Source organism: Pipistrellus hanaki, assembly GCF_964339955.1.
Source record: "Pipistrellus hanaki genome assembly, chromosome: 15".
NCBI lineage: Eukaryota > Metazoa > Chordata > Mammalia > Chiroptera > Vespertilionidae > Pipistrellus > Pipistrellus hanaki.
Window position 1 is genome coordinate 27,551,410 of NC_140517.1, and position 24,129 is coordinate 27,575,538.

Genomic DNA, 24,129 nt, shown 5'->3' on the forward strand with positions numbered 1-24,129 from the left:
GGAGTGTGCCTGGGCGGTCTGGGGGCCAGAAAGAAAAGAAAATGAGCCAAAACTGGTTTGGCTCAGTAGATAGAGCGTCGGCCTGTGGACTGAAAAGTCCCAGGTTCGATTCCGGTCAAGGGCATGTACCTTGGTTGCGGGCACATCCCCAGAAGGGGGTGTGCAAGAGGCAGCTGATCAATGATTCTCTCTCATCGATGTTTCTAGCTCTTTATCCCTCTCTCTTCCTCTCTGTAAAAAAATCAATAAAATATATTTTGAAAAAGAAAATGAGTGAATGGATCCACTCTGGTACCCTAGCGGCTAGCCCACCTTCACGACCGCCGCCGTTTCAGGCAGCCTTGGCTCCACCGTCTGACCCTGGGAGCGAGCGGCCCAGAATAGCCGCCCGGCTCCCCTCCCTCCAGGGCCTGCCATCGGCCTCCCCAGCGCTGTCACGGCCCGCCCCCCAGTCCCAACCTGGGTGCACGCAGTCCTGTCACTCAGCCCCTGAGTACCCCACCCCCACCTGAACCCTCATCCCGCCAATCCCTGCAATGCTGCCACTCGGCGCCAGACCTTGCCCACACAGTGCTGTCACTCATTCCTGACCCCGCTCTCCATCCCGGGCACCCGGCTGTCACTCAGCCCAGGCCCCGCCCCCCCGTCCTGGCCCGGCCCTCCGCCCCCACCCCTCCCAGCACTCAGGCTGTCACTCACTTGGCCCCGCCCAGCCCCGCCACACACTTGCGCTGCCACTCGCGCCAGGCCCCGCCCCCGTCCCGCCCCAACACACGCGCTGTCACTCACTAGGTCCCCAGCCTGCACACTTGTGCTGTCATTCACCCAGGCCCCGCCCCGCCCACGTGCAGCACTCACCCTGCCCTCCACCCCGCACTTGTGCTGTCACTTAGTGGTTCTGTCTGAGCGGGAGGCGCACTCTGCCCGCAGGCGGACACTCAGCCCGCGGCCGCCCCATGGACACTGTGCTCCTCTTCGCCCTCGGGCTGCTGGCCCAGGTAAGGCCCAGGCGCTGCCCGGGGTCCCCGCCCCCCTGCACTGCCCGGCAGAGTCTTAGAGGAAGGCGCCGGGCCACCCCGGGACTCCTGGCCCTGGCTGCCTTTGTGGGCCTGTGAGCTGAGGGTCCTGGGTGAGGGTCCGGGAGTGAGGGGGGTCCCGATGTCAGAGGTACTGCCTCCGCCTGGACGGGAGCCAAGCTGGGGGACTGCCAGGAGGCCACCTCGCAGGCCAGCCCCTCCCTTTGAGGGGTGCCCTCAGCCCTGGGGTGGTCAGTCTGGTGGTGGAGGGCAGGGAGCGGGCAGGGAGCGGGCAGGCGGCAGGAGCACCCCCAGCTGGAGGAGCTGGAAGGCCAGGTTTTTGTCGGGACCCTGCAAGGTTTGGGGGAAGTCTGAGGCCCTCTCCCAGAGCCCTGCCAGCAGGAGCAGCTGCAGCTCCGCCCTCCAGGAACTCACTCTCCCTTGGAGGACCCTGTGCCCGGGAAGCCAGGTCCAGCAGCATCCCCAGCCTGGGAGCAGGACAGGCTGAAGGAAGCACAGACTGCCCCTTTCCTCCCCCCGCCCCCACGGGCGCCCCCTGCGCAGGGCCACATCTCCTCAGGCCCCCGGCTGCTGGGCGGGCGCGAGGTGGTGCTGAGAATGGAGCGTGACCTCGTGGCCTCCTGCCTTCAGAGGTGGGCTGAGCCAGGGTCACAGGCCAAAGGCCAGGGGCCAGGGCCGGGCAGTGGTAGAGTTATTGTTGAGGTTACAGTCCCAGGCCCTTTAGGCAGCACGGGATGCTGATGAGAGGCGGGCTTCCCAGCACCCACCACAGGGGCTTCCTGCGGCCCCCTCATTCCCACAGACCGCCCAGATCCGGCTGGCCAGCTCAGATTTCAGCCTGGCAGCTGACCAGGTGCCTGCCAGCCCGACCCTCCACGGCAGCTGGCCCCTCCGGGCACCTAGTAGCAGGCTCCAACCACCTCCTCCCCTGCCTTTAGGTCCTCTCACTGTCCCTCCCCCTCCTCTCCCCGCCAGTCAGTGTGCCTAAGCCTAGGCCGCAGCTGCCGTGCCCAGCTGGCTCAGCACAGCGGTGGTCACCTAAGCCAGGAGGCCTCTGCCCTCCCAGCCCTCTGCTGGGAGACCACCCCTGTAGGCCCGGATGCCTCACACTCCCATGCTCCCTCCCCACTTGATCTAGGAACAGCATTTCTGCCCCAGCAACCCCCCGGGTGTCATAGCATCGCATCATCGGGGGCACATTCCCACAGACCTGCTCCTCTGGGTCTGGGGTATCCGCCGTCCACTCTGAGAGGGGAGGGGAGTAGAAACCTCTCAGATTCCTTGCCCCTCCCCCAACGGGACTGCAGAATGCCCTCCCCAGACAGCTGGGACTCAGGTGGGGGAGAGGGGCCAGACAATGGGGGCCTGGCTGCTCAAGTTCCTGCACACAGTGGCTTAAATTAGTTCCATTGTCAGGGGAAGGAGGCCCAGCCCACCCTCCCCCTGCCCAGCTCAGCTTTCAGACTTCAGTCCTCCCAGTCCAGCCACGTGGGTTCTGTGGCCGCCCTTGGACACTCTTTCCTCCACCTCCATGAACCCCCAAGGCAGGTTGGCCTCAGGCCCTGCAAGGCTGTCGGGTGGGCCCCTGGCTGGGGATGAGGGTCCTGGAGACCAGGCTGGGCAGGTCCTTTGCTCTGGATGAGGCATGCCCCTCCCCTGCCTGGGTCCCCTAGAAATCTCAACCAGGGGGCTTAGAGTGTGTTTTCATCCTCTGCCCACAGCGGCTCCAATAGCTGAGCTTACCCTGGGAGCGGCAGAGGGACTGGGGTAGCAGGGATGATTCAGGACAGGTCCATGCCCTGCGGGGAGGGGCCTCAGCCTGTGTCTGGCCAGTGAGCCACATGGTTTCTGAAATAAAGAGGCTCCACCCGCACTGCTGGGGGCTTGGCACAGTGGGAAAGTGCTAGAACAAGATGGCACCCACAGCAGATGCTCATCGTTTCCAGTGCAGAGTGGGGCTGTCAGCCACTCGTTACCATGACCATTGGGGAGTGGCTCTCCAGGGTGGCTGGGTGGCTGGGTGGCTGGGTGGCTGGGTGGGGAGTGGCAGTTGGCCACAGCCGCGGGAACAGGCGGAGGAAACGGCAGCTTTTCCCACGGCCCTTTGCCTGACCATCCTCATTCCTTCCCTAAAGCCTGCAGCAGCTGGAGGGGAGCTCAGGGGAGCTCGGGGCCAGGCCGACAGCTGGGCCCATTCCTGGCATGCCTGATGCTTGCCGGGCCATCCAGGAATGGGGTGGCCTGGATTCCAGCCTGGGGCTAGGGGCTCAGGCTTGTGGGGCGTGCAGAGCAGGGATTCTTGACCTCCATGGCACCCGCGCCATCCCCCCCACTCCCCCCCACCCCCCGCCCAGCCCAGGCTCCTCCAGGCTGCAGGCCTCCCGCTTGGTTCTTTGAATCTGAGAAGCCCAGGGCCTGGGCCGTGGTGGAGGAATGTCCCTGCACCCAGACACACACACACACACACACACACACACACACACACACACACACCAAGCTGCTGCTGCATCCTGTTTTCTTAGGTTTGTCCACTATCCCAGAAGGGGTTGGAATAGAAAATGAGTGCTCCCTTTTATCCAACCAAGACACACAGCTGTGGGCAGGACTCGGGGAGCCGGACTCCAGTCAGCAAACATCCTGCCCAAGCCCAGGTCCCCTGCTCCCGCTCACCAGGGGCCACAGAAGCCCCCGTGCCAGGAGGGGTGGGGTGGGTGTCTGCTCACTCTCCATCCAACCTTAGCCCAGGGTGGTGAGCATCCAGCCACGCGCCCAGCTTTCTCCCAGGCTCTGAGAGAGCGGCTGTGCCTTACGATTCCCGGTTTGGAGGCGCCTGGGCTGATGGAGAGCAGCAGAGCCCTTGGGGCCGCCCCAGGCCCGCAGGCAGGACGGACACTGGCAAAGGGCGGGAGGCCTCTGGCGGGCACTGTCTCTTCGCTGCTTCTGAACGGAATTGATGTTGGCAGATGATCTGCTCACCCAGCGCTCACCACAGGCTCCAGGTCACCCCACACACAGCCCCCGAGAAGTGGAGGGCCTTGCCTGTAGGGCTGAAGCCACATCAGGGCTGTTTGACCCTGAAGTCCCGCCTTTCAGCTCAGTGCTGCCCAGTTTCCCCAGTGTTTCCAAGAATCACATGGGCTTCGTGACCACCTGGGTGTCCTCATGCAGTAGGCCTGGGGTACACTCACGGAATCCCTATCCACACACACACACACACACACACACCCCGTGAGGTGGTTAGTCAGGTTTTGGAACGCTGGCCTGAGCTTCGTGCCTCTGCCCCAGAGCATGTCCGTGTTGTCTGACCAGGAAGGAGACGGGAACTTCCCTGAAGCCAGAGAAGCATCGGGGCAGGCGGTGCCCAGCTGCTCACAGGCCAGTGCCCTGGCGGAGTCTGGGTGGGTGGCACCATTCTGGCCTCCGCAGGAGTGTTTGTAAGGCGCTCGCACAGCCTGGTCACAGCAAGGGCTCTGCTCAGTGGGAGCTCTGCACTTGGCAGCCCTTGGGTTGGGTGCCAGTGCTGGGTGGACCCCAGTGAGGGGCAATGGCCTCAGTGTCTCTAGGGCTTCCAGAGTGTTCTCTCGGGTCCTTGGTTAAAGGCAGTGTCAAGGGTGAACATGGGGGTGTTATTGGGCACCCACTTGAGAGCAGGGGGTCCATGACACCCTTTGGTACTGGCTTGGCATGGGAGACAGCAAGATGGGGGGCATATGTGAGCACATGTCACTCAATGGTGTTGCCTGCGTCTGGGGGTCTGTGTGAGCTGGCTTTGTCCACGTGACTTTGTTCCACGGTCCCCCCGCCAGCACATGGTCTGGAAGGGGGTGCGGGAGGACAGAGGACACTCTGAGAAGTCAGCACAGCCACGCCCCCCACAGCCTCTGACCTGGGTGAGGGGCCCGTGCCAAGGCTCCGGGCTTCTGCTGACCTCACAGACAGCTAGCACCCAGGATTCCCAGGCTCTGCCTCCACCGCCCTGGCCCCACACCAAGCTGGTGGGCATCGTGGCGTGTCAGAGGCCCCGGCAGGGAGGGACAGACAGGCTCTCTGGTGGGCGTGGGGGGTTAGGGCCGGCCCAGATGTGGCCACAGCTGGACAGGGCTGAGTGTGCCCCCAGGGTCCTGCCAAGAGCCTGAGGACAAGGAGCACCTGTGGACGGTGCCCAGCCCTGGCCCGCCCCATCCATGCTGGAGGCTGGGCAGGGAGGGCGCTGCGGCGAGCGCTGGGCTCCTTGCCGAGCCTGCTCCTGAGCGAGGTTCCCTGCAGCTCCGGGCTCTGCTGCGCTCTGGCCTCCAGCAATGGGGCCTCGGCCTGTGGGAGCCTCCCTCTGGGGAGCTGTGGAATGAGGTGATCCCCCCATTCCTAGGGGCTGTGAGGGCTGAGAGAGGGTCCAGGGAGGAGGAGGGAGGGAAAGAAAGGAAAGGGGCAAGGGAGGGTTCGAGCGTGGTGCTCAGAAAGCAAACGCTGTCCCCACCAGCACGGTGACGCGGGCAGCCGTCTCCGCGTGGTGGGAACACTACGCTAACCTGGAGGTGGCCTGTGCTCGGGTGGTTCTGGCAAGAAGCCCCGCAGGCTCAGAGGCCAGCGCTGCCATCTGTCCGGCTGCAGGGAGCTCAGAGCCTGGCCAGCCGCCTGTTCCTTCTGGAACCAGCTTTCTGCTCCCTGGACTCCGGGCTCCGTGGGTGACCAGCTGCTGGCATTTTAGATGAGGCAGGGGGAGGAGGGCTCCCAAACGGAGGAGATGGCTGGGGCCATCCGAGAGGCTGGCTTCAGTTTGGATGTAACTGCCATTCTGTCAGCAAAGTGTCCGGCCTGGGGCGGGAGGGGCAGTGAGGGGGGCGCGGCGAGGATTGAAGACAAGAGAATTACACAGCCCAGCAGCCTTCTGCCCCTGCCCCCCCCTAAGCACCCGCCACTCACCGACACTGCCCCTACTCCCCTGAGGCCACAGCCCACAGCTCCCATGCTGTCCCTCTGCTGGCTGCATGGCTGGGAGGGAGAGAAAGCGAAGTCAGCAGGATCAAGGAGCCGGTAGGGGGTCTTGGGGGCTTGGAGGGGCTGTGGGAGCCAGCTGGTCTGCCTGACTAGAAGGGAGCCCCCTTCAGAAGGGCCCGGGGGCCTAGAGACCCTGGGAGGGGCAGACATCCCCCGGGCCTGTGGTGGGGGTAGCGGTCCCGTCACCTGCTGGGCTCCAGCTGGGTTTGGCTGCAGGAGAATGTAAGAAATGCACCCTCCCATGGCCTGGCCTATCCGGGAGCTGCTCCAGCATCAGCCTCACCCATGATTTGGGGTGCAAGAGGGGTCCCCAGCACTTCCACTCAAGCCCACCAGCACCGGGCCGGGGAGCCGGTGCAGGGCCCTCATAGGTGAGCCAGGGCCGGCCGTTCTGAGGAGTGCGGTTTGTGGGGCTGCTGCCAGCTCTAGCCTTGACTCAGGATGGGACTTTCTCCTGAGCCTCAGTTTCCCCATCTGAGCGGCAGGGTGGGGCCGTCTGAGTGGCAGAGAGCTGGCATTTGGGCCCCTCTCCGATGCTGGCCCACCTGGTTTTGATCCCAGCCTAACCATGGGGCAGGACCTGGGACCCTGTCTGCTGGCCCCCACCCCGGGCAGAGCGGGGAGCACGCTGCCACGTGTGCCTCAACCCCCGCTGCTGCCCCACAGGCTGGGCACTGGGCGTGTGTGGGGGGAGGGAGGAGCGTCCCAGGGTCCCCAGGTGCTAGGAACTAAGGGGTGAAAAGGGCACCTGGGTCCGCAGGTCTGGGAGAAAGCCGGCCCAGAATGGCGGGCGCTCTGGCCCCAGCCGGTCCTTCCTGTCGCTGGGCCTCTCCTGACGAAAGCGTTAGTCAGGTTGACCTCACAGTCCTCAGGGATCCAAGCTCTGAGCAGCCTGGAAGGCCACGTGTCACCTCCCATTGCCCCAGCCTGCAGCCAGGAGCCCCCACCTCCACCTCCCGCCACGTGGAGGGCGCAGGCATGCCCGGGCCCCGGCTCTCCTGCCTGCTCTCCGCCCCTTATCCACATTCTTCACAAGGTCCTCCCCGCGAGGCCAGCTGCTGTCACCATTCCCCATCACTCCCTCCCGCCCAGCCCTCCTCTCCCAGCCCCAGGTCCTCCCCCGTCCCCAGTGAACCGTGTCTCCCAGGCCCGGGCCCTGAGTCCCCCCTGGGCCGCGCTGGGGGAGCGGTGCCTGGCCCTCAGGAAGCTGGGGTGGGGGTACAGCGTGGTCAGTTCCCCTCAGTCCTCGAGGCCTGTGGTCACTCCTGGCCCCTCGTTCCCAGGCTCCCGGAGAAGGCTAGAGACAGACTGGGCTCAGGGGCCCGGCTCGGGGCCTGCGGGGGGCCTGAGCTCGGTGTTTGATGTGGGGCGAGGTGCTCCCTGCCTCCCAGGGAGGAGAGCCCCCTGCCCAGAGCCCACCACCGGTGGGAGAGAAGCTCCCCAGGCTCCCGGGGTGACGGCTTCGGACGGCTGTTTGTGTCTTCGTTGCAGAGCTTGGACCTCTCGCTGGGGGTTCCGGGGCTGAGGAGGCCCAGCCTCCTGTTCCCCTGGCACCGGGCGCCCTCGCCAGGCCGCGTGCGCAGAGCCTGGGTCATCCCTCCCATCAGTGTGTCTGAGAACTACAAGCGCCTCCCCTACCCGCTGGTGCAGGTGAGGGCGGGGGGGGGGGGGGGGGGGAGGGCAGAGCGGGTCCCCCGAGGTGTGCGCTTTAGGGCGGGAATGCCATCCGGGGCCACAGGCTGAGCGGCCTGCCCCAGCGGGGGGAGGGGCCGAGGCTGCGGGGGGGCGGGGAGGGGACCCCGCCGGGGTGCCGCCCCCAGCCCTGTCCTGCCCCCGCAGATCAAGTCTGACAAGCAGCAGCTGGGCAGCGTCATCTACAGCATCCAGGGGCCTGGCGTGGACGAGGAGCCCCGGGGCGTGTTCTCCATCGACAAGTTCACGGGGAAGGTGTTCCTGAACGCCCTGCTGGACCGCGAGAAGATGGACCGCTTCCGGGTGGGCACTTCAGGCCGGGCCGCTTCCCCAGCAAGGTCTGGCGGCCTTCGCGGCGGCCAGGGGCGGGACCCCAAGGAACCGCCCATTTAGCGAAGGAGCGCACGGAGGCCCCTGGAGGAGTGGCCTGGTCCCTGTGGGAGGACTGGGCAGCCTGCAGCAAGGGAAGCAGCACCCCATCCTGGTGACGCCCTGGTCACCCCAGCCGGTTCCCCCAGCGGGCTGCCTTTGGTGGGGACGGGATGTTGGAAGAATCCCACAGAACTGCCAGACCCCACTGGCAGGTGCCTCTTGATCCACGGGGGTGGCACCCCGGGGAAGGCACCCTGGACCCTTGGAAGGTTAGAGACTGGGAGATCCGAGAGAAAAGGCAGTGGGGTAAGGAGCCACATAAGCGAGAGGGGGAGGGGGAGCCAGGCCCTCATAGAAGCCCCTGCAGAGTGACCTGCCCAGCCCCCTCCTGGTCTGTCGTGCGGACCTGACTTGGGGAAGGGTCCTCTGCCTTTGCCTCGTGTGCCTGGGATCTTCCTTCAGACTGTGTCTCCTTACACAGGAAGTCAGTAGAGGGATGGAAATTATATCATGGCCATGCTCCGAAAGAATAAAAGGTGGTTTACTTAAAAATTTTCATGTGCACAGAGGAATTAAAACAACCTTCCAGAGGAGCCAAACCGTCTAGAAAAGGGGAGAGAGGCCAGGAATGCTAGTGAGAGCATTACCGCCGTAATGCTACGTAACCACCAGTCCTTACGTAGAGAGCATCACCGGCCACGTGAAACAGACGTGGGCTGGGAGCTTCCTGGTGGCCAGGGCAAGCGGGGCAGCAGGGGGCACTGCCCGCTGGGGGGAAGCAGTGTCCTCTGCAGGGGGAGTCAGTTTGCTGCAGCGCATGCCCCACCCCGCACCGCTCCTCATCTGTCTGAGTTGGTGTTTCCAGCAGAACACAAAGTCTGCGCGTGCTGTCCCTCCGCATGGCCCCGGGGGGCCACGGGCATGTGGGGACCACAGTGCCAGCCCTTGCTCTCTGCTCCACTAGCTCAGGGCCTTTGCTCTGGACCTGGGAGGATCCACCCTGGAGGAGCCCACGGACCTGGAGATCGTGGTTGTGGATCAGAACGACAACCGGCCTGTCTTCCTGCAGGAGGTGTTCGCCGGCCGCGTGCTGGAGGGCGCTGTGCCGGGTGAGCGCGCCAGCCCCCACAGGCGGAGGAGGGGCTGCGTGGAGGGGCCCTGGCAGGTCAGAAGTCCGGGGCTTCCCCTTAGCAGGATGTCAGCGGTCTTTCAAAGAGTCTAAAAATCAGTAAAATGGTCTCCAGTACTGATGGAATTTCCACAAGTCAACCCAAGTCACTTCCTATTTCAATGTTAATTTCAAACCCCCACGTCTTCCAAAATGCATTGAGAGGACTCATAGATGGCAAAGCTCTGCTGCTGCTGCTGCTGCTGCTGCTGCTTTTAAATGGAGGTGAAATTCACATAACAGAAAATTAGCCATTTTAAAATGAACACTTCAGTGGCACTTAGTACATTCACAGGGTCGAGCAACCAACACCTTATCTAGTTCCAGAACATTGTCGTCCCCCCAAGAGGGAGCCCCATGCCCACGAAGCAGTCATGCAGCCCTCGGTCCTTTACGAGTCTTCACAGGACGCCTTGCGTGTCTGAGTCTGTTCCAGGGCAGGCAGACTTCATTCCGGACAGACCCCCTCCTCCTTTCCCATCCTGCTCTCAGGGGCGTGGTCAGATCCAGGCAAGTCGTGCTTCAGATGGCCTGTGGGGAGGATGAGGTCAGACCTCACGCTCACCGGAGGGAAATGGGTGTGAGGACAGCATCCTGGCCCCTGCCTGGCCCCACCTCTTCCTGAGATTTGGTGGTTTGCTTGCCCCAGAGCACAGGTCCAGCCCTGGCCACTGCTTCTCTCCGCTGGTGGGGCTGAGGACAGCGCCTGCCCCGGGTGCTGGCCACCCTCTGACTCCCAGGCGGCTGGGGCTCAGGGCCAGCCCAGCGTTCTCCTGCTGGTTCGCCTCATCTGACCCAGTGCTCTCGGCCCCTGCCGGGCTGTCCCACTATTTTGTGGGATCCCAGATATCAGCTGTTGATTGAACTTGTATCATACGCTTCTGCTTTCTCCCCCTCCAACAACACAGGCAATGGCTCGAACATTCGCGTTTGCACAGGCCTAACCGGGAGCCCGGGCCTGGCAGGGTGGGCCACGGGGGAGGGGGAGTTAGGGCCTGGCGCTCATGGGCGTCTGCTCACAGGCCCTCATCCTTCCCAGGCACCTTTGTGACCAGAGCCGAGGCCACCGATGCCGACGACCCGGAGACAGACAACGCGGCCCTGCGGTACTCCATCCTGGAGCAGGGCAGCCCCCAGCTCTTCAGCATCGACGAGCACACCGGGGAGATACGCACCGTGCAAGTGGGCCTGGACCGCGAGGTGAGCCGCCAGCACGCCGCTGTGAACGCTGGGCGCAGGGGAGCCAGGGTCCTGTCTGATCGCTCTTGACCCACCTTGTCGGTGCTTTTGGATGCTCAGGCAGCTGGTGTAGGCGGGCCCTCTGACCCAGCGCCGCTCAGCCAGCCTTGCCTCCCCTGCCGATGAGGGAGGCTCCCGGTTGCTGCAAATGGTCGTGGTGGCCCCGGGCTCTGGGCACAGACTCGGCCTGGGGTGCACCTGCCTGCTGGGTGGTTGCAGGGTTAGGTCGAGAGGGTGTGAAAGGCCCTCAATACAGTGCCTGGCCCTGACTCGGCCTCGGTGTTTTTTCTGCCAAAAATACCCACTGCCTACGAGGCAGTTGGGCATGTCACCTCTGGGGCCCCACAGTGACCACTCATGCTCTGGAGTGATGGCCACCCCCTGTCAGGACCACCGCTGCCTCTCGCTGCCGGGCGTCTGTGCCGCGCCCGCACCTCCAGGAAGCCCCTCTTGGTTCCTCCACAGCCCCGTGTGGCTCCGCCTGGCCACTTGCTGTGTTAGGGGACCCTCACCCATCTCTCTCTCGATGGCAGGCACCGGCACCCAGCAGCAGCCTGGTAATTGACTTCTTGCCCACCCCCACCCCCCCACGGCTGGGCAGAGTCTAGGGTGGACAGCGCTGCCATCGGACACAGGCTTGGAAGCAGGCAGGGCTCCTGGAGTCACGTGGGGCCCTGCCACCCACAGGGCTCTCCTGGGTGACTCAGCCTGCAGGCACCCGCTCCTTCCCGGGGCCTGTGCCCGCTCAGCGTCCCGCCCCCATGCTCTCGTCCCCAGGTCGTCGCCGTGTACAACCTGACCCTGCAGGTGGCGGACATGTCTGGAGACGGCCTGACCAGCACTGCCTCCGCCATCATCACTCTCGAGGACGTCAATGACAACGCCCCCGGGTTCACCAGGGCCGAGGTGCCACCACCGCCCCCACACCACCACCCCTGCCAGCTGCCCGCCCCTCCCCAGGCCCAGTGGGACCAGGGCTTCGTGGAGGGTTGGGGCTGGTGCTTTGGAGCAGGCGTCCTGCACAGGGAGCACAGAGACCTGAATTGGGGGCAACAGAGACGGTGCTTGTGAGCAGCAAACCATCGGAAGGCGTCAGGAGGGGGGCCCTGGGAGAAGCAGCCCAGACATCCCCGTTTCCCCCAAATGTGTGTGCAGTTGAGCCCACAGAGAGGGCTCCTGGGACCTCTGGAGGGGGTGGGTGACTCTGGGAGGACCGCAGTGGGGGCAGCACTTAGCTGGGAGGCCTGAGGGAGGGAGGCCCCACCCCTGACAACCTGGCAGGTAACTGGAGCGGCTCCCACAGTTCTTCATGGAGGCCGCGGAGGCCATGAGTGGAGTCGATGTGGGGCGGCTGGAGGTGGAGGACAAGGACCTGCCAGGCTCCCCCAACTGGGCAGCCAGGTTCACCATCCTGGAGGGTGACCCCGACGGGCATTTTGCTGTCCGCACAGACCCCAAGACCAACGAAGGCGTGCTGTCTGTGGTGAAGGTGAGGGCGCACGACTCCCCCAGCACCAGCGCCCATGCAGGGCGCCTCTCCCCAACCCCTGGGATCCTGGGCCCTCTGTGCACCCTCAGGAGAGAGCGGAGGGAGGGGATGGAGCCAGAGGACCGGAAATGTGTGAGCGCAGGTCCCGCTGACCACAGGGCCTGTGCGTTGTCCACAGTGTGCTGCCACTCTGTGTAAGAATCGTGTGAATGCAGACTTTACCTGCATCAGCCAGATAGGAGCCTGAGAAACAGCAGGAAACCCGTGTGTACACACACATGTGCATATTCACACATGTGAAGGTAGAGATATATTTAGATATTGCTATCTGAAGAGATTTATTGCAAGAAATTGGCTCCCGTATTATGGGGCTGGCAGGGCAAGTCTGGAGTTTGCAGGGTCAGCTCAGAGCGGGGCTGCCTTCTTGAGGTGGAATTCCTTCTTCCTCAGAAATCTGTTTCGCTCTTAACGACTTTCCACAGTGGGTGAGGCCCGCCCAGATGGTCAGGATGACCTTCTTTCCTTAAGCCAATCGATTGTAGACGTTACTGTGACCACATCTACCAATTGTCTCCGTCAATACCCAGAGGAGTGTTCCCTTGATTCGCTGGGAGGACCGCCCGGCTAAATAACACTGAACCGATCACACAGCACCCGACAAATGCATTCTGAGGGACGAGTACTGATTTGATCACTTTTACATTATGTTTGTGCCTTTTTCTGTCCTGCATAAGCTTTCCTTTTCCAAGGCTGAAAAGGAGAAGGAGGGCGGGGGCTGGAGGACAGACCTGGGGCAGCAGCCTGCAGGCCTTCTCCGGCCGCACCTGCCTCCGGGGCCCGGAGTCCTGAGCAAGCTCTCGGCTCTGCTTCCTCCCCACAGCCCCTGGACTATGAGAGCTGTGACCAGTATGACCTCACAGTGGAGGTGCAGAACGAGGTCCCGCTGCAGGCGGCTGCCCCCAGGGCGGAGCGGGATCAGGCCCGAGTCAGCGTGCAGGTGCGGGATGTCAACGAGGCCCCCGTGTTCCCGGAGAATCCTCTGAGGACCAGCCTGGCGGAGGGGGCGGCCCCAGGGACCCCTGTGGCCACCTTCTCTGCCCGAGACCCCGACACGCAGCAGCTGCAGAGGCTCAGGTGCCTTCCCGGGATCCTCGGGGGGAAGCAGAGGGAGCTAATAGCCCGTCCCCCCATTTCCCTGCCAGGGCCAGAGGCACAGCGGAGGGTTCCCATCAGGGCATAGGTTAGAGGGGCAGGGCTCATCTGTGCGTTCCCTGACCGTCCAGGGGTCTCCAGTCCCACGTGTGCACATATTGGTGTGACTTGTTCTGAGGGCAGGACTGGGCCACACCTGGCACGTCTATCCTGACCAGCCTGTCTAGCCCTGTCCAGCCTGGCGAGCAGTGCTCCCATGGGACTGGTCCTGGGACTTCCCCTCAGCCCGGCCCTGTGTATCTGTGTCTGTCTCCACCGAGTCCATGATTGAATCCTATAGATGAGATGCTGTGTCACTCAGTTGCCACAGGGCCCTGGTCAGTGCACCTGCCTTCCTGAGCCTCAGTCTCCTCATCTGTGAAATGGGATAGAAAACACCAGCTTAGGGCCTCAAAAGCTAGTGTGTGTGTGTGAGTGTGTGTGTTTGTGTTTGTGTGTGAGTGAGTGAATGTGTGTATGTGACTGTATGTGACTGTGTGTGAATGTGTGTGTGTGCATGCACAGTGTGAGGATGCTTGTGTGTCTATATGCAACCACACCTTGAGAGGGCCCCATGTAGCTCAGGGGCACCCTGTTCCCATTTTCCCTCCTTGGCCAACAGATACTCTAAGGACTATGACCCTGAGGACTGGCTGCAAGTGGATGGAGCCACAGGCTGGGTCCAGACCCAGAGTGTGCTCAGCCCAGCGTCGCCCTTCCTCAAGGACGGCTGGTACAGGGCCATCATCCTGGCCTACGACGACGGTGAGCACCGGGTCCAGGCTGGACGCCATGGCTCTCTGCCCCAGGCTGGGAGGCCCTGCTGCTGGCCCGGGGGCTGGGAGCCAGGCCCTCGAGTGAGCAATGGGAGGGTGGGCAGTGGCTCTGGCAGGGCAAGAAGCCCACAGCTCTTCTGTCTGCAGCCTCCCCGCCCTGCACGGCCACCGGGACCTTGTCCATTGAGATCCTGGAGGTCAATGACCACGCCCCCGAGCTGTCCCCCTCATCTGGAAGCCTGTGCAGTGAGCCAGACCAGGGCTCTGGCCTCCTCCTGGGTGCCACGGACGAGGACCTGCCCCCCCACGGGGCCCCCTTCCACTTCCAGCTGAGCCCCAGGGTCCCAGAGCTGGCCCGGAACTGGAGCCTCAGCCAGATTAACAGTGAGCTCTGCCCCCGCCCGGGGGTGGTGTCCAGACCTGGGACCTGGGGGCACTCAAGACGTGGTCCTGCTGGTTCCGCCTCAGGGCACCCTCAGGTGGGGCAAGGGTTAGTTATCACACTCGGTGGGCAGATGGAAACAGGCCCAGCGTCTCGTGATCCCCGTGGGGCACCGAGGGGCCTGCTGACCTCAGGTGCCCCCCACAGTGAGCCACGCGCGCCTGCGGCTGCGGCACCAGGTGCAGGAGGGGCTGCACCACCTCAGCCTGCTGCTCCGGGACTCAGGGCAGCCACCCCAGCACCGCGAGCAGCTCCTCAACGTGACCGTGTGCCACTGTGGCCAGGATGGCGTCTGCCTGCAGGGGGCCGCTGCGCTGAGGGCGAAGGGCACAGGCATCAGCCTGGGCGCCCTGGTCATCATGCTGGCCAGCGTCGTCCTGCTGCTCTGTGAGTGCCCACGCCCTGGGTCCACTGCCCTCAGAGCCCCGCCCCCACCCCCGCGGCCCACGCCTCTGTCTCGGGGGCCAACCTCACCTTGTCTGCCTGCCAGTGCTCGCCCTGCCGGCGGCCCTCCTCTCACGGTTCCGGCAGCGGCCATGGGACAAGGAGCTTCTGCAGGGGCTGCAGGATGACCTCCGGGACAACATCCTCAACTACGATGAGCAGGGGGGCGGGGAAGAAGACCAGGTGAGGGCAGGGGTGGGGGTGGCGTGGTGGCTCAGGATGTTCCGCTGTGGCTGTGGGCCAGCACCCAGGCTCCAAGGGTAGGGGGCTCCCCAGATCCTTGTCCCAAACCCCCAAACCTATCGCTCTCAGAAAGGTGCCTGGGATGGAAACCCCACCCTGCCATGGACCCAGGCTCAAGCCCACGCACTCTGTCTGCAGGACGCCTACGACATCAGCCAGCTGCGCCACCCGTCCGAGCTGGCAGCCCTGAGCGCCCCGCTGGGCCGGCCGCTGCTGCGCCGCGACACCCCGTTCAGCTGGGCGCGCCCCCCGCCCTCCCGCGTGCTGCCCACCAGCCCCGCCGACATGGCAGACTTCATCAACGACGTAGGTCCCCCGGGGCGGGGAGGGCAGGGGGCACACACACACACCACATGCAAGTGCATCCGTGTACCCCGTACACGCGCAGCCGCAGGGAGTGGGCTCCCTCCTGGGGACCCGGGCCGAGCTGCGAGCTGAGCGGGGCTGTGGAACAGGGGCCACAGCCACGTAAGCCCCAGGGAGAGGGGGCTGGTGACCCCGCACTAGCCTGTGGGAGACCTAGTGGAGCCGGGCTGGTTGTAGGCTGCCCTGCAGCGCGGGGCACAGCGCGGGCAGAGGGAACGCAATGACCGCAGGTAGAAGTGCAGCTGGCGGTTGAGCCCAGGCGTCCATCGCCGCTCCTCTGGACACAGCATCACTGACGTCCTCAGGTCCACACGGGAGATGCCCAGAACCTGGGAAATCCAACTGAGTGGGCAACAGAGGAGCACGCAGGTATTCTCAGTAGCGTGCCAGGGGCCACACCTGCCTGCACACTTAGTGCCCTGGCTCTTTTTTTATTTTTTTATTTTTATTTTTATTTTATTGATTTTTTACAGAGAGGAAGAGAGAGGGATAGAGAGTTAGAAACATCGATGAGAGATGAACATCGATTGGCTGCCTCTTGCACACCTCCCACTGGGGATGTGCCCGCAACCAAGGTACATGCCCTTAACCGGAATCAAACCCGGGACCTTTCAGTCCGCAGACCTACGCTCTACCACTGAGCCAAACCGGTTTTGGCAATATGCCCTGGCTCTTTAGGTGCCCCTGACAGCTGCCTGGCCAGGGGCAGGCCCAGGTTCAGGTATGCAACCTGCAGCAGCCAGTGTGTATATTACCAGGTGGAGGCACAGACCGCAGCCAAACCTTTAAGAGGCAGGACCAGCTGTTCTCCCAGATGGGGTGTCGGGCAGCCTCAGGCAGGACACAGTCTTCAGGGAGGGCTGGGCCCAGGGAAGGAGGGCCAGAGGGAACCTTCTTTTTTCAAATCTGAATCCTGGGTCTGGGGCTCCCAGTGGTGCCCGCACACTCAGGGCTGCTCCTCAACCCCCCGGTAACCCCCAGACCTCCTCTGCCCTTCCTGGTGCCATACCTTGGTTGGCCTCACCCTGCACTGCCGCTGGGGCGTGTGCTGGTGTGCTGAGCCCCTCGGGCCTCTCCGTAGGGCTTGGAAGCTGCGGACAGTGACCTCAGCGTCCCGCCCTACGACACCGCTCTCATCTATGACTACGAAGGCGATGGGTCCATGGCAGGGACACTGAGCTCCATCCTCTCCAGCCTGGGCGACGAGGACCAAGACTACAGCTGCCTCCGGGACTGGGGCCCTCGCTTCGCCCGGCTCGCCGACCTGTACGGGCCTCTCTGAGGGCCGGGTGCAGTGGCCACTCGGGACAGGGCAGAGAGCTTTCTGATGGGGACCACGCCCACCCTGCTGAGGGCACAGCAGTTGGACACAGAGGATGGACATCCTTCCCAGGATGGACAGCCTGACCACAGAGGTCTGACTGCACATGCCAACAGCTGGCCGTGCAGCGGGAGGACTAGCTGACCTACGCAGAGACGGCCACAGGGACCTGGTCCCACACCCAAGGTGCTTTGGGCAGCCTGCTCCCCCCGGGGAAGACAGTCCCGGGGGCAGAGCCCGGAGAGGAGCTGTGGGGAGGAGGTGCCTCCCCCCCTGAGAGCCCCACGAGCACTGCTCTGTCACCCTCACTCCCAGCTCTGCCACCCCATGCACATCCCCTCTTTGTATGAAAGGAAGCAGCCCTCGGGCAAATGTGAATTAAAAGTGGTCTTTCCGGTACAGGGTCTGCACAATGACCTGCTGAGGGGACTGGCCTCCCAAGGGGAGCGGTGGGAGGGGCTGCAGGCACCGGGTGTGGGCGAGCCTGGAGTGGGGACCCCCCCCCCAGGATGAAGCCCAAAGGAAGAACCAGTAGGATGCCAAGTTCCATGGACGCTTTTATCCTTCCCAAGTGGTGGTTGGGGTGAGGAGGCCAGGGCCCCCAGGAACAAGGGGCCCAACCGAGGACTCCGCCTTCACAGTGAGCCCACAGCTCCTCCCTGAGACCCCCGCCCACACTGACACGCGGCCATCTGAGGGGAGGTGTGTCTGTCCAGCCAGTCACCCCTCCTGGGCCAGCCGTGTCTGAGCCCAGCACTGGGCGGGGGGCAGCAGGGGCATGTAGTCCTGGCGGGGACGGACGCGGAGGAGCGGCGCTCGGCGCAGGCGGTCGGCGTCCTGCAGCGACTGGGGCAGCCCGCGCCCCCGGCTCTCGGGCAGCAGCAGGACGCACACCAGGGCGAGGATGGCGAAGGAGGCGAAGACCACGTGCAGCAGGAAGAAGCCCCGCCGGCCGTGCATGTCGGCGATGGGGGCGGCTGCCTGGCCCAGGAACCCGGCGCCCAGCACGAGGCCCAGGCCCGCCGCCCTGAGGAGAGCGCGCAGTGTGACCGCCTGGGCAGGCGCCGTCCTCCGTTCCTGCCCCTTCTGAGCCGTGTCCCCCGTGCCACCCGGGAGAGACCATCTGGACTCCAGATGTGACTGAATGAAGAAGTCTTGGGTGAACGCCGGGGAGGGAGTGGTATGGGGTGTCCAACCCCGAGAGGGCCCTGGGGGCTCGGCTGGCAGGACCCAGGATGTCGGGCAGGGCAGCCCACGCTCACCTGATCACCGTGGGGAAGAGCTCAGCGGCAAAGAGGCTGCTGAGGGTGGACACGGCCTGGGCGGCCAGGAGCCCCAGGACAGAGAGGGACAGCACCGTCCAGCCCGGCAGGTCTGGGGGTGAAGAGAGGGGTCCCCTGCTGCCCAGGCCCGAGGTGCTAGGCTCCCCCCTTGTCCATGTCTCAAGGGGTCCTGCCGGGCCTGTCTCCCCCCCCAACCCCTCACCCCTGCACCTGCACTCTGGGTTTGGCACCAGCGTTCCAGGCGCCCCCGTCCAGACCAGACCCTTACAGTTAGCCCCTTCGTGTATATCCCTGTAGGCCCTTAACTCCGTGGGCCTCAGTTTCTCTGGGTGCACAGTGGGAGATGAACAAGGTAAAACGAACAGTAGCCTCATCCCAACACACATGCTTCTCTCTTATGGCCCCAGAGGGGGCTGATCCCAGGACACACGTGTTTCTCTCTTATGGCCCCAGAGGGGGCTGATCCCAGGACACACGTGTTTCTCTCTTATGGCCCCAGAGGGGGCTGATCCCAGGACCCTCCCTCTCCATCGGGCTGACCTCAGCCAAACAGGGTGACCCTGTTCGCCCGCAGGGCCCTGCACTCACACTGGACCCCCGAGAGAATCAGCAGGGACGCCAGGCCCATGACCAGCATGCCCAGCAGCAGGACCAGGCGGCGCCCCCAGCGGTCCACCGTCAGCAGCAGGAACACGGTGGCCACCGCCTCCAGGCCAGCCCCCAGGAAGTAGGGTCCGTAGAAGGCCAGCTCGTGAAGGGCCAGTCTTCGGGAAAAGCTGGCTCTCATGCCCCCACCGACCAACCTGGGGGAGAGGGCAAAGCTATGCATTCAGCCAGAACTGAGGACTCCGGCGACTGAACCCCCAAAAGGGGTGGGGGGGGCACACATCCCTCTCAGCCCACCCACACCCTCCTCTCCTCACGAACTGAAGCCCAGGATGAGTCCGTTTCTCCAGGCGACGCGCGTGTGCAGCAGCTCCAGGACCCAGTGGCGCTGGGGCTGGGGGTTCTCGGCAGACAGCACCTCTAGCTCTACGGACATGAGAGAGCAGGAGAAGGTGTGTGGTGGGGTGATGCCCTCCCTCCTCCCGCACCAGGCCTCCCTCCTCCCGGCCGGAGCGTTACCCGCAGCCAGGGAGCTCTCCTCCTCACAGCTGCTCTCAGGGTCCACGCCACTGGCTTCCGCGAAGAGCCACAGGATCTTCCTGGCTCGGGCCAGCTGCCCCGTGGCCAGCAGCCAGCAGGGAGACTCGGGGAACAGGGCTGGGAACCTGCAGGGGTGGGGTAAGGGTGCCTGCAGGTCCTCCGCACAGAGGGTAACGAGGGCCAGTGCCAGGACAGGACGTGGCTTCCCGTGTCCCCAGCCCACACCCTCCCGCCTCACGCTGGCCTCCGAGGAGGCTGCCGGCCGTCTCCTGCCGTACGTACCCCCAGAAGAGCAGCAGGAGTCCCGTTGCCAGGGCACTCAGCCCCTGCAGAAGGTGCCAGTCCTGTGCGAGCAGGGCCAGGCCAGGCGACAGCAGGGCGCCCGCCACCGAGAAGAGGCCGGCTGCCATGGAGAACGCCAGGCGGTGCGGGGGGTCACACAGCTCCAGGCCTGAGCAGACACAGCCGCCTGAGGCCGAGGCCGCTAGAGCGCGCTGCTCTGTCCGGGGCTGTGGGCACCACTGCTGACCTGCCCAGGAGTGGGCATCTGAGCCAACTCACTGCCCACTCCAGCACCTGAGCCCGCCCGCAAACAGCAGACAGCAAACAGCGCCCTCCATTGTCCCAAGAAGAGCCCTCATGCAGCTGACGTCCCCTCCAGTGGGGTGGGAGGCTGAGCCTGAGTGGGTGCCCCTCTGCAGTCCCCCCCCCCCAGTACTCACGAGTCACGTAGAGGGCCAGAGAGGCCCCTGCCAAGGCCCCCCCGTGCAGCAGCCGCAGGGCCAGCAGGGCCGGAAAGCTGGCAGCCAGGGCCTCTCCGGCCCCCAGGCCTGTGGCCAGCACCAGGGAGGCCACAAACACAGCTCTGCGGCCAAACCTGGTGGGCGGTGGGGGACACACACGGGAGCCAGTCAGGGCAGCTCAGGGGTTCGGCTGGACCCTGAGGGGCTCCAGGGAGGGGCAGCACCTCACCAGTCGCAGCCCATGCCCAGGATGACACAGCCCAACAGCCAGCCCAGGAGGTGGCTCGTCTGCTCCAGCGGCACCTTCCAGCCATTCTCACACACGAGGTTCCACTGCAGGGGACACCGTCACTGTCAGCCAGCCAGCCCCCCCCCCCTTGCTGAAGTCCCCGGAGTATCAGGCTGGAGGGGGACTTAGACATCCTGCTCCAATCCTCCCTTGATAGAAGGGGAAATGGGGGCACAGGGAGGGAAGGGACCTGCTCGAGGTCACACAGTGTGGTTTCCTGACTCTGGTGGGCCTCGCATGGAATCAGAAAGATGTCTGGGCTGAGCCCCTAAGGGGTGATGACCTGTGGTCCCCAGAGTACCCACATGGAGCCCCAAGGCTGGATTCTGTTTTTCTGGATGGAGTTTCATTCACCTCTTTCCAGCCCTCACTCTCCCCAGAGCCTGGACCTTGGCTGACCTTGGTTCCTACCTGCTGTGCCCAGGGCCTCCCGGGCCTTACCCTCACTCCGCCCCTGCCCTGCTCAAGAGCAGCTCCCGGAACCGCCTGCAGAGCTGTGCTCACCTGCTTTTCCTGGCAAGCGCACTTGACCTCCGTTTTGCACCTCCCACCTTCCCACTAAGGTCCTGTGCCTCTTGTACAAGCTTAACATACTGTGTGGAGTCACGGTGTGTCAGAGTTTTAATTTTAAAATCCAGCTGCCTGGTCGCTACACCAGCAGGAAGCAGGTGTGTGGTGGAACAGAATGGGGGGGAGGGGGCGAGTCCTGCTGGTTGGAGGGCCAAAGACAGGACCGGCAGGGATGTGGCAACCTCACTCCAGTTTCCACACGGCCGAACCTCCCAGGGCTGGGGCGCAGCTGTGGGGCCGAGGCTGCCAAAGGGAGCTAGGTCAGGAGGTACTAGCTGCCCTCTCCCCCATTTCTTCTCGCCCAGACCCCCAAGTTGCCCCCTCGGGCGCCCCTGCCTCTAGTCCATCCTGCACACGCCTCACAGGTGGGAGGTCTGCCTTTCCCAAACTGAACTGCCGGTATCGCTCCCTGGATTCAAAGCCTTCTGTTCTGGAAACCCAGTCTGGACATCGCCCTAAGCTACAGGTTGCTCAAAGTGTTCCTGGCACTGAACTCCTGGTGCCGCCTACCTGGTCATACCTTCAGCTCAACTCCTCCTCTTCCTCCCCCAGGCTGCCTGCCCACCTGGGCAGCCTCTGGGCCTTGGACTCTACCTGGCACCCCAATCACCTGGGCACCAGCTGCCCCATCAGAGAGGGGGGCAGCACGCCCAAATGAGAGCCTCAGGAGACCAAGGGCAGACATAGGAGTGAAGGAGGGGAGACAAAGAAAAGGGGTAGTGGAGGAAGGGGGATAGAGCAAAGTGGGAGAAAGAAGGGGAAAAGAGAAGAGGGACAGACGGGAAAGAAAGGAGGGGGCACAGAAAAAATGGGAGGAAGGAGGGGGAGAGAGGAAGAGAGAGAAAGGAGGTGAACAGATGGGGGAACAGAAAGTGGAGGGGGAAAGGGGAAGGAAGAAGGGGGAACAGAGGAGAGGGGATAAAGGAAGGAGAACAGAGAAATGGGGGAAGAGGGACAGGGGGGTAGAGGAATGGGGAATAACAAGGGGGTTAGGAAGGAGAGGAGCAGAGGCGGGTGGCAGGGGGCAGAAGAGCAGCCCTCTCGCACCTGGGTGACCGGGCTGCGCAGCAGGCCGGCGGCGGGCAGCGCGTAGTGCCAGCCTCGCGTGCAGGACCGCGTGCCGTTGGGGCGGGCGCCGGGCGAGGGCTCGGGGTAGCGCAGGAGCAGGCAGGGGCTGCGGGCGCGCGCGGGGCCCAGGCGGGGCACGCTGGCGTCCAGCAGCGCGGGCCCGCTCAGGGAGCGCAGCGCGGGGGGCAGCAGCGCAGGGTCCGGCTGGCAGTGGTGCGCGGGCAGCGCGGTGAGCAGGGGCTCCGAGCCCAGCGCCAGCCCCAGCGCCACGCACGGCAGCCACGAAGCTGCGGCCAGGAGGCGCCGCGCCCGGCCGAAGCCTCCCGCCGCGCGCAGCACCCGCACCTCCTGCTCCATGGACGCCTCTGCGAGACTGGTGAGGGAGGAACCTGCCCGGAGAGCCTGCGGCTGGCGGGGCCTAATGGGCGGGGTCGGCAGGTGGCCTGGGGGAGGGGCCTAATGGGCGGGATCAGCAGGTGGCCTAGGGGCGGGGTCGTCGGGGGCGGGATCTGCAGGTGGCCTGGGGGCGGGGCTATAGAGGCGGGGTCGTCGGGGCGGGGTCCGCAGGTGGGTCTGGGGGCGGGGCTATAGGAGCGGAGTCCGCAGGGGCGGGGGCGGCAGGTGGCCTGGGGGCGGGGCTATAGGAGCGGAGTCCGCAGGGGCGGGGTCGGCAGGTGGGTCTGGGGGCGGGGCTATCGGGGCGGGGTCGTAGGGCGTGGTCATAGGGGCGGACACGGGGCCAGGGGGCGGAGACTGGGGCGGGGCTGCGGGCGAAGCCGGAGGGCAAAGCTAGGCCTGGGGCCACGGAGCTGGGGCCCGCGGGCTGCGAAGGTGTGGCCAGCGGGACTCGGGCCGCCCTGGAGGCCGAGCCTGGGCTGTCCTCCGGGCCCCGGGCGGACGCTGTCAGGTGGCTTCGGGGTCCGGGGTTTCGGCGTCGGCCTGAGAGCCCGACGGCCGCGGGGTGACTGGGGGTCGCGGACCAGACGCGCACTGGAGCCCTCACGGCCTGGCGTCGGCCTACGGAGCACGGGAACCGACCCTCCCATCTCCCTCCAAAATCCCCACCCCGCCCGGCAGCCAGGGGGCTGCCCAGCAGCCGCGGGAGGGAGCGGCTCGGACCTTCCGTTCCCGGGTCCAGCCGGCCCTTCCCTGTGGCCGCCGTTGCTGCAGCCCTGGCGGAGTGTGGTGTCCAGTGAGTCTGCTTGGTGCTCCATTCTCAGAAGTTTGAAGAGTATCGTCATTATATTTTGTAAAACCAGCTTCAGTTACTTTGTCCAGCTCTGGGTCCTTGTGCGAACCAGACTCGGAATGGCATTGCGTTTGTGAATTAAGTAGGGGCACCGACACCAGCACCCTAGCGGAGGCTTCCCTTCCCAGGAGCAACGCAGCGCAGGTCGCGTTTGTTTTCAACTTCTGTTTTTCCTCTGGAGCACATGTGTCAAACACAAGGCCCGCGGGCCAAATCCAGCCCACCAGGCCTTGCAATGTGGCCCGCACCGCGCTGTCATCACTGCACTCCGCTGTCAGTTTATGACACTGTCAGTTTATGACTGTTCAGTAAACCATTTGGCCCGCGATTTAGGCTGGATTTTAGATTTTGGCCCCTTCTCTGATTGAGTTCGACACCCCTACGGAGGAACCTTGCAATAGGTCCTAAAGGTTACACCTGAATGTTCCTAAGTAGTTTGCTTCCTGTTGTTTTGGGAAGGGAGTGTGGATTTGCATTGTATTTTCTTTTTTTCTTTCTTTTCTTTTTTTTTTTTTTAAGGGAGATGAATATTTTTTAAATATATTTTTTTATTGATTTTTTACAGAGAGGAAGAGAGAGGGATAGAGTCAGAAACATCAATGAGAGAGAATCATCGATCAGCTGCCTCTTGCACAACCCCCACCTGGGAGGTGTCCGCAACCAATGTATTGTACATGCCCTTGACAGGAATCGAACCTGGGACCCTTCAGTCCGCAGACCGACGCTCTATCCACTGAGCCAAACCAGTTTCGGCAGGTGGCCTGGGGGCGGGGCTATCGGGGCGGGGCTATCGGGGCGGGGTCGTAGGGGCATTGTATTTTCTAACTGGCAATGTTTAAGGATGTTATTGATTTTAAAAATATTTTACTGAGGTGAAATACACATAACATAAAACTTACCATTTTATGCTACCACCACCTTTATCGAGTTCCAAAATATTTTCATCACCACCAAAGAAAACCCAGTAATCGTTTAAGTAATCAGTTCCTATTCCCAACAGCCACAC

The 24,129-nt window shown here is 63.9% G+C and overlaps 2 protein-coding genes across 3 annotated transcripts; one reads left to right on the forward strand and one right to left on the reverse strand.

The window, feature by feature from the left end:
• The first annotated feature begins 853 nt into the window (after positions 1-853).
• Positions 854-17,173, forward strand: CDH15 (cadherin 15). The gene is made up of 14 exons (XM_084906791.1): positions 854-998; positions 7,524-7,682; positions 7,872-8,027; positions 9,061-9,205; positions 10,304-10,464; positions 11,281-11,409; positions 11,807-11,992; positions 12,873-13,126; positions 13,806-13,948; positions 14,107-14,343; positions 14,549-14,788; positions 14,892-15,028; positions 15,227-15,394; positions 16,536-17,173. Exons 1-14 carry the CDS (start codon positions 957-959, stop codon positions 16,734-16,736), a joined length of 2,358 nt encoding a protein of 785 aa, XP_084762917.1. The 5' UTR covers positions 854-956; the 3' UTR covers positions 16,737-17,173.
• Positions 17,174-17,314: 141 nt separating this feature from the next.
• Positions 17,315-22,231, reverse strand: SLC22A31 (solute carrier family 22 member 31; the record flags this gene model as incomplete). Of its 2 annotated transcripts, XM_084905344.1 has the most annotated exons (9): positions 17,315-17,802; positions 18,038-18,149; positions 18,647-18,861; positions 18,982-19,090; positions 19,184-19,329; positions 19,487-19,655; positions 19,927-20,081; positions 20,177-20,280; positions 21,854-22,231. In XM_084905344.1, the coding sequence occupies 9 exons, from the start codon at positions 22,229-22,231 to the stop codon at positions 17,496-17,498; spliced, it is 1,695 nt and encodes a 564-aa protein (XP_084761470.1). In that variant the 3' UTR covers positions 17,315-17,495. The 2 variants fall into 2 exon arrangements, with proteins under 2 accessions (XP_084761470.1, XP_084761469.1); XM_084905343.1 differs by having other exon boundaries at positions 17,316-17,802; positions 18,982-19,329.
• Between the last annotated feature and the right edge of the window lie 1,898 nt (positions 22,232-24,129).

What these genes read in the sequence shown, in the direction of transcription:
- CDH15 (XM_084906791.1), top strand. Translation starts at nt 957, where the DNA reads ATGGACACTGTGCTCCTCTTCGCCCTCGGGCTGCTGGCCCAG. An exon ending in TCCCCTACCCGCTGGTGCAG is followed by an intron (nt 7,683 to 7,871) that starts GTGAGGGCGGGG and finishes CTGCCCCCGCAG; the next exon opens with ATCAAGTCTGACAAGCAGCA. An exon ending in CAGCAGCTGCAGAGGCTCAG is followed by an intron (nt 13,127 to 13,805) that starts GTGCCTTCCCGG and finishes CTTGGCCAACAG; the next exon opens with ATACTCTAAGGACTATGACC.